Source organism: Lutra lutra, chromosome 2 (assembly GCF_902655055.1).
Source record: "Lutra lutra chromosome 2, mLutLut1.2, whole genome shotgun sequence".
Taxonomy (NCBI): domain Eukaryota; kingdom Metazoa; phylum Chordata; class Mammalia; order Carnivora; family Mustelidae; genus Lutra; species Lutra lutra.
The window spans coordinates 166,672,437-166,687,746 of record NC_062279.1 but is presented as its reverse complement, the minus strand read 5'-3'; the positions used below and the strand labels follow the sequence as shown (position 1 = coordinate 166,687,746).

Below are 15,310 nucleotides of genomic sequence, written 5' to 3'. Positions count from 1 at the left end.
CATCATCAATGACTGTGTTAGTAGGGGTGTTTTTTAACTTCTTTTAAAATGTAAATCTAGGGGCGCCTGGGTGGCTCAGTGGGTTAAAGCCTCAGTGGGTTAAAGCCTCTGCCTTCAGGCTCCATAGTGATCCCAGGGTCCTGGGATCTGCCCACATGAGCTCTCTGCTCAGTAGGGAGCTGTCTTCCTCCTCTTTCTCTGCCTGCCTCTCTGCCTGCCTCTCTGCCTACCTGTGATCTCTGTCTGTCAAATAAATAAATAAAATCTTTTAAAAAAATTAAAATAAATAAAATAAAAAATAAAATGCAAATCTATACTGGTAAATGTGTTTACCAACTGTGTTTGACTGAACGAAAGTGTGTGAGTCCCTATATACTTGAAAAGTATTTATATGGATAATGATTGTCAAACCTATCAGGTATGTATCTATATACCTAAAAACATCAGATAATTAACAAAACTTGAGGTCTGGGGGTGCCTGGATGGCTCAGTGGGTTAAAGCCCCTGCCTTCAGCTCAGGTCATGATCCCAGGGTCCTGGGATCGAGCCCCACATCATCAGGCTCTCTGCTCAGCAGGGAGCCTACTTCCTCCTCTCTCTGCCTACCTCTCTGCCTACCTGTGATCTCTGTCTGTCAAATAAATAAATAAAATCTTTAAAAAAAATTTTTTTGAGGTCTGATTCAGTGAAAGCACTCCTTACATACATGAGTGTAATTATACATTGACTATATGTGATGGTATGTGTGTGTGTATGCTTTAATTAATCTTATTATGTATATATAAGTATATGTTTAATGTTTTATTATGAGAAAATTAAAACTAAACTGACACTTAAGCCGATTTTTAAAATATATTCTAAAGGAAATATCAGACTTTATACCTATAAATACATAATACTTGTATTATTTTGTTTTTATACTCAAAATATATTACCTGGCTTTGCTTAATTTAATATTTTTTAAATGAGAGCCTATGAGTCAAGCTGTGGGCATTTCATGGTCTTTTTGTACCCACGGGCTTTTTTATAAGTGGTTTTATATCTAGCCAACTTATCCTTACTGTAACCCTTGAAAATAGTAGCTTATATTGGGTTTAAAAAGTTATTAGACACACATTTTATCATCAACATGCTTTTGTCCACATCAGCACTGCTCACTGCTCCTAGTGTCACCATCCAATTAATATATTTTCTGAAGTTCCACCATCTTCATAAAAGCGTATATGTGTGTATTCATAGATTCCACAATACCTAAAATACACCATCACAAGATAAAGATTAAAGAAGACTGAAGACAATATCAGCACTTCCATCTTGTTACCAGTTTGTTAGATATAAGAAGAATCATTCTTTTTAGAATACACTATTTTCTTATCTGAAACTCAGTTTTACTGAATTTTATGTAGATGGACCTTGTGCTGCTTCTTTTTTCTTTTATTTTGTGTTACATGTTTTGTCTGGGAACAGGAAAGAGGGAGCAAGGAGAATGGAAGGACAGAAGGGAATGAAAGATGGAAAGTGCTAGAAGAAGCAATGAATGGCTGTAAATTGCCATGTAGTCTACCACATGCTTATTTTAGCCTTTTTCTCTTTTCCCTGGAAAAGCCTAATAGCATAAGTAAGTCTCTGTAATGATAGCCAAGTTGAAGTATTCAGAAAATAATTTTCCAAGATCATAGATATTTTAACTGCCTATGTTGACAAAATATAAAAATCAGCTGGTTAGTTGTGTTTAAGATACAAGATGTTTGGAGCATTATGAGTGAAGGCAAATACATTCAGGTACAAACTAGATACCTGTCAATATTTGAGGACCCTCATAGAGAGTACCTTTGTCCCAAATTGAGAATCCTTTTTCACGATGAAAAACCTATTCTTCTAGCTTGAATACTGACTAACCTTTATTTTCTAGATGTTAAAACTGACAGCAGAAATCTACTGCTGTCTTCTGGAATTCTATAAAATCTTTGCCCACTTCAGCCTTCTCAATTGCAAAGTTAGTCCAGATGGGACCATGAAATTTTTGCAGCAAGTTCTACAGCACATAATTTTGTTCAATAAAGTTATTATGCGACACACAGCTGTATACTGCCATATAAATGAGCACATGTGCAATCGAATTTTTGTATTATAAGTTTTATAAGACTAAAATTGAGACTATACAGCCATACACAATAATTTATTTGAAGCATCAACATGTGCTTTGCTCTAGGGTTACACAAATGGTGCCATTCCTTTTCCAGGAGAAAACGTTTGTCATTTAATATTCAGTATTAACACAAATGTTTTCCTCAGAATTATAATCTAAATTAGGTGCTTTAAAATGCATCAATATATCATTAACTTCTTACTTTAATATATTAGATCTATAGAGGAATCAATTCTCCCTAACAATGGTGAGAGAACCTAATCACTCTCTAAATTTACTTTTAATTAGCATCATCTGCATTAATTGGTGTAGCTGATAGCAAAACATTACAGTGCATTGCTATTTTATATTCGAAATGTAATACATCTTTTGGTCTCATATCTTTCCAAAAGAAACGTAGCCATTTTTTTCTGTAATCCCTTAGTAAATATTTTCAAATGTATTGCTCAAGAATTTTCTTTAGGAAACTAGCTTGTGGGGCTATATTAAAGATGAATTATTAAATAAATTTCCAAGTAACTCTTTGGTCTTGAATTCCTGTGCATGGGTGGGGATATCCTAAAATTTTTTTTTCTCTCTCCTGCACTCTTTTTCCCCCAATTTAACAACTCTTGACTAAATTTTGGGGTGATGCAAAGGAAATGGTATGTAATCACCAAGCAGCCAAGAAAAAAGAAAGGAATCTACCATTTTTAAAATGCCTGCTATTGCCAGCAACTGTTGTTTTTATACACATTACATTTTCACAATAATTATGAAAGATAGGCAATATTTCCATTGTTCTGATAGGAGGAAAAATGCACTAAGTAAGTAAGTAAATAAATAAATACTTAGAGCTCTGAAAAGTTAAGTGACTTTCTTTCCAAAGGTAACACAACTAGCGTTCACAGCCAACTAATATTATAGCTATTCTAGGTCATAGCCATAGTTCAGGTCCTCTGACCCCAGGTCCAAAGCTCTTTTCTTTACACTACACATTCTGATGCTGTTCCAGCCTCTATCTAGCCCCATTCATTGTAAAGAAAAATTATAAACAATTAATAACCAACTTGCCAATCCAATGAAAGACCACAAATTGGCCTAATCAAGACTGATTTCTGACATTTGACCCAAGAACCATAATTTTTTGGAAAGAACAACAGATTCCTTGCCAATTAAATATTTTCCTTTTTGGTCTAATCTAATTTTCCTCTCTTATAACCTATGTCATTTATGATACCACTCTCCACTTGGTTACCTATCATAGAAATGTTAGCTGTTCCAGATTCCTCCATCTTCCTTACCCCCAAGTTCAATCAATTCCTCAATTCTGTGGGTTCAACTCTGCAAATATATCTGTCAGGCAGCTGTCTTCAAATATTAGTGTGCCTCAGATTCCCTGGGGAACTTGTTAAAACACTAGTTGTAGAGGTAATAGATATGTTTAGTACCTTGGTTGTGGTGATGGTATCACAGGTATATGCCTATGTCCAAACTTAATAAAATGGATACATTGAATATATACAGGTTTTTGTACATCCATAGGTTGCTGGACCCATGTCCAAATTTAGTTTCAATAGGTCTGGGATAGCTCCCCAGACAAATGGTATTTTGGGCAAGTTGCCAGGTGATGGCTATCCTCCTGATCTGAGAACCACATTTTGAGAAGCACCGTTCTTCTAACACACCATTTCACTCCTTGTCCACAGTATCACCTCATGCTTCTTCATGTCGTAGCCAATCACAAGAAACAATCATCACTTTTCCCATCCCCATCTCTGATCTATCCTGTACAACTTTAATACATAAAAACAGTAATCTGATCAATTTAGCCAATTAAATTACATCTCTTGAATCTCTCCAATGGTATGCCACTGCCCAGAAAGCAAGATGATCACCTTCGTTTTATAGTTTTCGCCTACCATGCTCTTCCATTTGCCTAGGCTATTTCCCTTGCATAAAATGCTCACCTTAATTTCAATCTGGCTAACCCCTACTTACCTTTCAAATGCTGAAAGGTCGTATTCTTTGAGGAATATATCCAGACTCCCTTGGCAAAGTTTATAGTGTCCTAAACTGATATCCTATTGTGCTTAGTCCTAGCTCAATTGAATTGCTCATTATATTGTGTTTGATGATCACTTTGGTCCCTTTAAAGGTTTATTTTTATGTGTCTAGTCTTCTGCTAAAGAAAAAAAATTTAATATCTTGGAGTATTTTATGATTCCTTCTGTCTCCCATCACCCAATAAAAGTGAGGAGAAAAAACAGACCATTTGTTTGGCCTGCTGACTTTCCTTTATTAAGTGTTCTTTAAAAATGTCTTGATTACAAATATATCATTCAGCATATATTATCACCTCCAACACTCTATGTTAATGCAGAGCTGTACTGAGGAAAGAGTTCAACATTGTCTGCAAGATTTTAGAAAAACAACTTGTGTAGGCATGTGTCTCTGAGACGCAAATATCTAAATCAATAGACAGTTATTTTTGTATAATTTAAGCCACTCTTTAAATATATACAGATTTTATGTTGATCAGATTTTATCTTGATCAAGATTTGGCCTGTCTTTACCCTCAGTTTTCAGATTTTTACCTGATATAAGAATATTTCAAATTTACTACCATCTATGTATATATTTTCTATAATACAGTCATAGCCTGGACTTTCAATCTATCAAAACGTATCTCCTATACAAATGCAGTTTAATGCCTAACAAAAGCTTCACCCAACCAGGAATTGAAATTATTATGGACTAAATTTATACCAAAAATAATTTCCTTTCATATCATTACTTATTACTAATATCACTTTTATAATTTTTAAAATATTTATAAAATGAAACAAAGGATGATGTAAAATACAGAGAATTATTAAATATATTTATTTTGCCTTTCTCAATCATTTAATTTTATTGTATCTATCTTTAGCTGGTATGTTTTCTAGTTACTTGCATGGAAATAATATAAAGCTTTCAATAAAAAGTTTCTAAAAAAGTGCTCTTTGAATTGTTCTGGTTTGAAGAAGAAAAAAAAAAAAAAAAGGAAGAAAGAAAATGTCCCGCATGTGATTATATCATATTTAAAGTTCACTAATTTTATTGTTATACACCTGTGGCAATTAGCAACCATTTTAGCATTGTCCAATAGGTAAGGTAAATGAAAGTTTTCTAAGTCCAGTTAAATCATTTTCTTCGCTGAGCAGAAGAAAACAATTTAAATATCACAATTCAGAGCATATCTTATTTTTTTTAATTTATTTTGTTAAAGGTTTTATTTATTTATTTGAGAGAGAGAGAGTGAGAGAGAGCATGAGAGGGGAGAAGGTCAGAAGGAGAAGCAGACTCCCCGTAGAGCTGTAAGTCCAATGTGGGACTCTATCCTAGGACTCCAGGATCATGACCAGAGCTGAAGGCAGTTGCTTAACCAACTGAGCCACCCAGGTGTCCAGAGTATATTTTAAAAGACGGGTTTCATTTAAAACCATGAATTATTACCTTCAAAAAAGTCTTTGAGTTGTTTTGTGTAAAAACACAAATTCTAACTCCTAAGCACTACACTCATCATACATCATAATCGAGCTTTGTTATCCCCCAATATTACAAAAGCAATGGTGAAAACATTGTCTAATCAATTATACTTTAAAACCAAAATGGAATCTTTCTGGTATCTGACAAGGTGAAAAATGTTACTAGACCTCTACTGTGTTTCTACAGTCTCCTGAGGTACACTTCAACTAATCGTAGCATGACCCAAGATAATCTCAAAAGGTCTGAGCAGGTGTGTTAAGCTAACAAAGTCTTTAGGAGAGGCAGAGAATTGCCTTTCCTCTTTCCTTTATTTGGTTTTGTTTCAAAGCCTTTTCTTTCTCAGGAAGGTTCTATTCTTTCTATCCATGCTGAAAAAAATGTGGTCACCCACTGTTATTAAATGCCTTTCTTTTTTGTATGGCTACTGTGTCATTTATTAATTTACCCAAGGAACATAGCAAATGATTCCAAATTCTGAGGTTTTTTTCCTGATTACAACCACCAAATTAAAATGAACAACTTAGTTTTTCTCTATCATCATGCACTGGCCTTTGGCTATGACTATTTGGGGGAGGTGAAAACGATCTGAAGTTTTTAGGGACTTAAGTGATAAGAAAACATAGTACCAAAAAGAAAACAAAGGGGGAAATCTAAGGAAATACAGTGATACGTCTGTGTGTGTGTGTGTGTGTGTGTGTGTGTGTGTGTGTGAGAGAGAGAGAGAGAGAGAGAGAAAGAGAGAGAGAAATGGAGAGGACAAAGATAAGTAGGTAGGTAGACAGATTTTTGTGTATTTATATATTACAGTAAATACAAATATACAAATACACATTGTGGTAGGCAGAATAACCAGGTCTAATTTGAGGAATCTGTGAACACTCCAGGTTAATGGCAACAGGAGGATTAAAGTGGCAGATCACTTGACTTTAAGATGAGGAGATTATCCTGGATTATCCAGATGAACCCAATGTAGTAATAATAAGGTCCTTAGAAACAGGAGAAAGAATTAGAGGATGACAGACTTGAAGTATTTGGCAATGTGGCTTTAAAGATGGAGGAAGGGGCCATTGGCGAGAGAATGTGGCCACTAGCTGCAGGAAAAGGCAAGAAACAGGGCTCAACCCTAGGGCTTCCAAAAGGAATGCAGCTTTGCTAATACTTTGATTTTAGCCCAGTGAGATCCACTTTGGGCTTCTGAACTCCAGAACTATATGATAACAAATTCGTGTTATTTTAAGCCATTAAGTTTATAGTAAAACTTGTTAAAGCAGCAGTATGAAATTGGACATGCACATACATACACTTGCCTCACTGTTTATCTTTAAGTTATGCATCTTTTGTGTTTAAAGATAAACACTGCATGGATGCAGACCAATGGAAATATAATGCAGATCACACATAAAAGTCACAAACATAATTTAAAATTTTCTTGTAGCAGATTTAAAAAAGGGGGGGGGGACAAGTAACATTAATTCTAATGTGTTTTATTCAACCGAATATATTCAAAATATTATACCAATATGTAACCATGATGGAATTATTAATAAGATAGTTTTACATTCTTTTTATTTGTACCAGGTTTTCTGAATTTGAAGTGAATGTGATAATCACATCACATCTGATTTTGAACTGACTACATTTTCAGTTGCTCAGTTGTCAAAACTGGCCACCAGCTACTGTATTGGGCAGCACCGATCTATGTATTGCGATGTTTAAGATTTCTGAAGCCAGTTTTGGTGATAGTTTTGAATATATTAATATACTTAAAAACTACTATTTTGAAAATGTATCTGTTTTTAAAAAAGGAGAGTGATTTTTTGTATATTTCAAAGAGCGTGCATTTCAACTTCTGTTGAGACATTAACAAAATGCTAACAGGACCAACTCAAGCTATGAATTATTTTCAAGTAACTAATTAGAAACTGATGGTATTTACATATCTTTTGTGTGTTGAGGTGAGCATGTTGGAAAGCTGATCTTTGTATTTCATACCAATTTTTTTTATCACTTATCTTTTTCAAATTAATTTCTGTTTACCTACTCTATTTTTACTCATATGAGTTAGAAATCACATTTTTGTAGCACAAAACAAATTAAAATAAGATGAATTTGCTTCTTTGTATCTACTCCTCAGTGGCACTTATGTCACAGTGTAGCTGTCCCCAAGCTGTCATGGGTCATGGTGTCTGTTCATTAATATGAAAGTAAAATAACCAAGTACTACAGGTGAAAGCAAAGGTACTTCAGGGAGTCCTCTCCCGTGGCCGGCTAAAGTCCACAGGTTCCAATTCTTATAATTCAGGATAATTTACATGAGGAAAAAAATGCATAGTTTATTTCTACTGAGATTTTAAATAGACATTTTACAAAAAGATAGTAATTATAGATTATGAGAATTGATAATCCTTCTGAGAGTTTTTTATTTCAAGTGAAACAGGTACTAGGATTTTCCCCATTACATTTGTTTTTCTAAATAGAGCTGATACTTATACCAGCATTTTAAATAACTCTACTGATATTTGAAAATCTCAACCAGGCAGTGCAATCTTTTTCACCAACTATGTATACATGCTATCTAAATAACTAACAACCTAGCATTTTTTTTCCTTTTCTAGTTTCCATATTTAAAGATTTTGGGGATGGTATAAACTGTGAATGTACATCCACACAGAAGCACACTCTTCTAAACATTTGGTGGATATTATAGCTGTTTTTCTTTCTTTTTTGGGGGGGTGTTTAGCTTTATCCTAATATTCTATTTAATTTGCAATTAACTAAATCTTCCAACCATAGACATTTTATTTATTTATTTATTTGTTTATTTATAAAATTATTTTTATTAACATATAATGTATTATTTGCCCCAGGGGTACAGATCTGTGAATCATCAGGATTATACATTTCACAGCACTCACCATATCACATACCCTTCACAATGTCCATAACCCAACCACCCTCTCCCAACCCCCCAGTCCCCTAGCAACCCTTATTTTGTTTTGTGAGGTTAAGAGTCTCTTATGGTTGTCTCCTTCCTGACCCCAACGTGTTTCATTTTTTCCTTCCCTACTCCTCAAACCCCCCACCTTACCTCTGAAATTCCTCTTATCAGAGAGATCATATGATAATTTAGACATTTTATTTTTAAGAATCATCACTATTTGACTAAAACCTTAAATTAAAGCTATTCTTCAAAACTATTAAAATATTTTCTCTTCTGTAAAAATTTATTAAAATAAACTCCTACATGGGTTTATTTCATTTTGTTTTGTTTTGACTTTTTGTTTTTCCCTGACCTGACTTTACTTCACTTTTCTTTTAAAGCTGTAACAAAATCTAAGACAGTGTACCTGATCCCAAGATATGGGCTTGCAGTTTTTTGACAATTGTCCAGTACATGTGTTAGGAATAGATTTTCCCTACAACTCACAAAGTTTTACACTTCATGAATGATGTCATTCATCATCATTATCAGTCTCCAAGCTATCTTGCCACTTTGATGGTTCTTCCTCTCTATATTTTAATTCAGTCTAGGTTATATATTCATTGGACCCACTGGGCACCATGTTTCACCTTGGAAAGGCAAAACATCATAATCCAATTTTGAAGTCTACGAACGCCTTATTTCTTAGATTTACTTTAAAAATGTCAAGTAAAATTTCTATCCATGGGAAATGCAGAAACGAGTGTCAGAAAAAGAGTAGGCTGGTGTGTATCTCATAGCTCCTCCCTCTTGACATACAGCTAAAGTGAGTGGAAGTGAACATCTTAGAAACCTCTGAGTAGCAGCTTGAGGTCTGGGGATTGTTTATTCAAAAAGAATGGGACAATCGCCTTCATTGGATATTGACATTAATAATAGTAGTTGTATGAGTGGAAATGAAGCACATAGTATGTGTATTTTAGTGTGAGTCATTTTTCTTTTACCTATTCCAGTTGGAAATGGTCACATCCTTCTCTTTCAGCTGATAGGATTTGTAAGATCACAGACTGATGCCATCTCATATTATGAGGACCATTCTCTAAGTTTGGCTATAATAAAGAAATTGGTCCCCTCTGAAAGCTAACAGGTACATGGCTCAAAAACTTTACTATTAAAAGTAAAAACCAGGAGCTCAAGAGGAAGCATCATTGTGTTAAATATATTTCTCTTATTTTGGGACAATTCTTTAAACATTTGAAAATAGTATCATTTTCCCCACACTGCATAAGATTGTTGTTATACTAAGGCAGCCTTTAAAATCACCCATATCTTTGTGCAGGCAGTGGAAAAGGAAATGCTAAAACCTACTGGCACTGTTTTCAGTTGGGTTAGGAATTATCCATTTTTAGCTACCTAAGGAGAAAAAAAAATGTTTCTTTTGAGGACATGTTGTACTCATATGACCCATTATGGAGCATTCAGAATGAGACCAGCTGATGTGCTGACATTTACTAAATAAACACTACACTCCATGTTTTCTATCAGTAGCTCATTTAATCTCCACCAAAATTCTGAAATGTATAAAGCATTATTATCTGTAATGATAAAGAAATGGAGGAGTTAAAAAGCTTAATTATTCGCCCAAGATCACTCAGTCGGTCAGCGAACTAGAAGTCAGCCCCATGTCTATTTGACTCCAAAGCCATGGCCTTAACCATCATACCAGAGAAATGTTAAGGACAGCTTTATGGCTAATATTGCACAAAATCTTTATAAATTTTTATCAAAATTCCACTAATAAAGAAAAGTTGTATATATATATATATATATATATATATATATATAATTACACACTTATACATGTATATAATCCTAATTTGCAAAATATATTTTAATCATGTTCACTGAGAGAGGAGATTAAAAATGCAGAAGCCAAGATAAGTCATCTGGAATCAACAGAAGGAACACTAAATCTCCAAAGGAATGGTGACTAGTTGTATTCATTGGGGCCGATTTCAAATTTACTAAATTTAAAACATTTAATCTTTGCCTTTTAAAGTGAAATAAGAACGTATCTGAATCCACACTAATATGACATCCACTGGTCAAGTGTCGCTATTTAAATTTAAATTAAGATAGAATAAAAATTTTAAACATTAGTTCTTTAGTCAGAAGAGTGCTGATATAATTAGAACAAAAGATTAAGGAAGTTATGCTTTTATCAAGGATATTCTACCCTACCTCTCCTCTCTTCCCCCACCCCCTGTACAGTCTCTTCCCCCCCCCACCCCCACCCCCTATCCAGTCTCTGTCCTCTTTCCCCTCTTACAACTATGCACTTTGGAACAAGACAAACTGTCATTTTTGTGTTATCTTTAACAGGATCCGGTAGACAAGTTGTCTGTTCAAATGAAGATGAAGGCTGGAAAAATAGGAACTGACATTAAGACTTAAGGGTGAGGACTGGGGCTCTTTTAACATCAGCCAATGGCATATTTCAGGAGACATCATTGAGGACACATATTTCATTGGTGACTTGAGTAAGCGCTTCCCCATTACATGGGAAGAGGGAGAGTTTCAAAACAGACAGCTTTTGGAAAAGCATGACATCTGAACTGAAAGAATGTGAAGCAGGAACAAGATGCAGATATGAACAACACAATGAGCATTTACATCTATAAAAATCTTTCTTTGTTTTTTAAGTGAGATAAATAGGCAGGTTTCTTTCCTTACTCTACCAGCCCCAATTTTCATTATGTATGTAAAGAATTTCAGATAATTATTTTTTGCCCATTATGAAAAAAAGGGGGTGGGATTATTATACTTAACAATTTCTGTAAATGACTTATAAAAGAGTTTGCATTTTTAAAGTGGGAGGTTGAGCAAGATGGTAGTTTAGATTGTGAACCCATTAAGTAGAAGTAGACTCATGTTATGCTTTGTTCTGTTTCTAGGTGTTGAAAATGGTTTCAGTGATAAAGACTGGTATCTGTGGCATCATTATTTTGAATAGCATTAATAATTTTGATAATCGCAATAACATTCATCAACTCTAATAAGGTCTTTGGATTTCGCAAATGGTTTGCTTAAGTCTATGTAATACCTATTTAATAAGGCTTTTAGGGAAGGTGTTTGACTTAAATTCTTTAAAAATATTGTATAATATATAAAAAGAAAACATTTGTAAAAGAAATTTCAAAAAAGGAAATTGTGTCTATTTCAAAAAAAGAAAATTGTTTTTTTTTTTGGATGCATTGGTTAGGACGAGTGAAAATCTTTCCTTTTTTTTTTTTTAACATATGGAGGTTAAGAATATTTATGTCAAAACCATAACATACTGGAAGAGATTCTCTGCTACTAAGGTTGTCATGTTGAAAACATTTCTACAGTGTGTGTGTGTGTGTGTGTGTGTATAAACATTGCCCTACTGCTTTGAGGTTATCACTGCATACATTTTTCCTCCCTGGGTACACAAATTGTGAATTTCCACAAGTGTGGAAAATGCCTGATGCTTGATCTTATTTAATTGACTGCATTACACAAAAATTCTATTACAATTATAAACAGGATGGGCCAAACCACATTCAATATTTAATCCTTTATGTAATTAACTTCGCTTTTGATCTGTTAGCCTATTAATCTCTATCCATCAACATTATAATATATTTAATCCCTGCGTTATATGTTCCTACACTGCATACACTATTGAGAATCTTTTAAAAAAATCACATAGCATATTTGTGATGATTAGATCAAATAATGATTTGACCCGTTATCTCTCAATCCCTCTCCCCTCATTTTACATTAAATTGGTTTTGTTTTGGTTTGGCTTTTTTGGTAAATTGATTGGTAATATGTTGGGAATCTACAACACAGGCCTCATTCAATGATTGGATAGCCCTCTGTTGGACTTCCTCAACTTGGTCACAAATATCTGGCTCATTGAGTGGCCTCCACAGCACTGTGAGAGGCTAGGCATGAGGAGAGGTTGGAACTGACACCTGTGCTGTGCACTGCCTGTATAAGGACTGCCCATTCTTTTAGTACCTGTAGCTCCTTGGAATGGTGCGGCACCTGTAAGAGGTTAACGAGCATAGAGACTTTCAGGTATAGTGCAAATTACAGACAGACACTACACAGACACCAATAAACAGACAGGCAGCATGCACGCTGCAAGCACACTACAGATGGCAGATATTACGACACCTCTAGCATTGGAATATCTTACAGGAAATGTGTATCTTTTTCTCCCCTCCCCCCTACTTGGCGAGATACCATTTTCAAGCACTACATTAAAAAGAGGGAGAAAATTGTTTCTCAACAGTTTTTAGGTAGACTTACACATATTTAGCTTGAGTTGCAGCAAGATATTGATATCATCCTTTTTGTTACAAGTCATTAGAAATACCCTCCAGTTTACTAAATAGATAAATCAATCCATCAATCAGTGCTGGTTCCTTCTTTCTAAAAGAATTCTTTCTAAAGGAAGCCTGATTCACTTCCATCCAAAAAGTATTGAATTCACATTTCAGGCACCTTGTCTTCACTATATTAGATTAACGTCTTTACTGCTAAAAATAAATCGTGGTCTAAGCCATCTACAACAAATACTTTAAATAGATGCAAACTCTCTGAGCTATTAAAAAGTAAAGTGAGGACTTTTTGATGAACTCAATTATTTTTTTTTAATCAAGTTGTCAGGTTTTCTAAAAATCCCAAATTATTTGCCTTCAAAATTGTAGTCATTGCTCTATGAGAATCATCAAGCATTAATGTACATGCATTAATACTACCATCATTGCAGAGGGCCTGCAGAGAAAGAGTTCTTCCATTCCCAGTTTCAGATTTTAAACAGTATCTTGCTATTTTTGTAGCACTCAACACTAATACAGAAGTAATCAAATTAGCATTAGTGGTTCATGCTGCAAACTTCAATTTGTATTGCTATAACATCAAAATAAAAATATTTGCATATCAAAAGTAAAGGAGGTGGGATTTAAAGCAATTTAGGGTCTTAAACAAAATTAAGTAGGCCTTGATGGTTAAGTAATAAATAGTTCACAAATATCAAAATCAAATATATATTTTCAAAAAAATCTCAAGGCCTATGTACTAAATGCTAATGAAAAATGAATATTAGAAAAAGAATGAAATATGACAGTGCATATGGAAAATGTTGGGTTTCTCATATTCTGAGAATTCTGTTTAAATTTAATTCAGACTATAGTGTTTATAGCTATTTATAACACAGAGTATGTAGGTGATAATTCTTTCTATCTATCTGTCTATCTATCATCTATCTAGCATATAATATTTTGAGTCTATCTTCAATTTTTCACCATGTAGGGATATATAAGTGGCCTTGATATACTTGTGGGCTTAAACATGCCGAATTAATGTGATTTCCAAAAAAGGAATTCCTCCTTTTATCACAAGGTATTTTCATTAAATTTCCATCTGCTTATCATAATGACTAATGTTTTAATATTCCTTTCTTGTGTGGTAATTCATATGGCCAAATTGGGAGAAACAAACTTTTTATGAATGGGTATTTTTGTGCCATTCTTGTCTCTATGGTTTCCAAGGAATAACATGTTTTCAAAGCTGCAAGTCTGTCCTTTAAAATAATTCACATTCCTGCTTTATTTTAGCTCAGTCTCATCCTGACAGTGACTTAGTAAATGACCACCACTCTCAATATAATGCCTTCCCTAGAAATTAAGTATTCTCTAATTCTCTCTAATTCTCTAATTCTCTAGGGGATATTATATTCTCTCTTTCCTGGGCATCACTCCTAAATTGCCCTAATATGAGAAGTATTTTCTAGGTCATTGATATATAACTATGCCCTGATATTTTACTTTGTTGTTTCATATTCTAATTTTTAAACTAACACATGTTCCTATGGTACTACTTTGCTTTGAGATATTTCTAAAAAATAAAATAATTAAATGGATTCAAGTCTATTTTATCTTTTAATCTTATGTGTGTATTTGGAAGAGATATAAAATGCTATTTTATGAGTCATTCTCATGATTTTAAACTATGTAACACAATTTGAGAAATGTTAATGACAAAATCTCTCAGAGATACTATAAATAGTTCATAACATTTTATAGCTACTAAATGAGGTTCATGGAGCTAATTTAACATCTATAATTGGAAACATTTGAGGTACTAGCCAGGTTTCCTTACAGAAAAGACATATCAGAAATAAGTAAACAAGAAAAGGAAAGGGTTTTCAAGTTGGAACAAAATAGATATAGTTTTATCACCTTCTTCTAACTTCTAGCTTTCAAATGATCTTTAAGTTATTACATAATATTGAGGTGGGTAAGCAGACAAAATAAGGAGTATTACTTTCACTTATTAATGAAATAACTTTATCCTTGGATTAAGTTTTGTTATTATTGCTATTCTTTTTATTTGTTTGCTTGTTTTTCCCTGTGAGTTAGAAAAGAGGAAGGTTTTGGAGTTTGGTAGAACAACATTGACTAGTTTTGTCTAAGACAAAATCAGAAAGAATGGACCGAGGAGTCAGTCTCTCTAATCTACAACCTATGAAATTTTAATTTCTACTTGGTGCAAAATATCACAATGTATTATGGAATATTATGCCCAAAGACAAAGATATTCTCAAATGCATTCTGACTATATTAAAATAATTTTAAATTTTAGACAATAAAATTGAATTTTTCAAAGATCACCTTTGTCATTGTTCAACCATTTCT

The 15,310-nt window shown here is 33.7% G+C and overlaps 1 protein-coding gene across 5 annotated transcripts in view; it reads right to left on the bottom strand.

Moving 5' to 3' along the window:
- The window catches only part of PCDH7 (protocadherin 7), a 425,601-nt gene that overhangs the window by 150,395 nt on the left and 259,896 nt on the right, over positions 1–15,310 (bottom strand). Inside the window, exon 3 of one of the 5 annotated variants that reach the window (XM_047719072.1) lies at positions 12,627–12,653. The exons of the other annotated variants lie outside the window; for them this stretch is intronic. Coding sequence (XP_047575028.1) covers positions 12,627–12,653 — 27 coding nt within the window. The remainder of the gene's footprint in view (positions 1–12,626; positions 12,654–15,310) is intronic. 5 annotated transcript variants of the gene reach the window in all.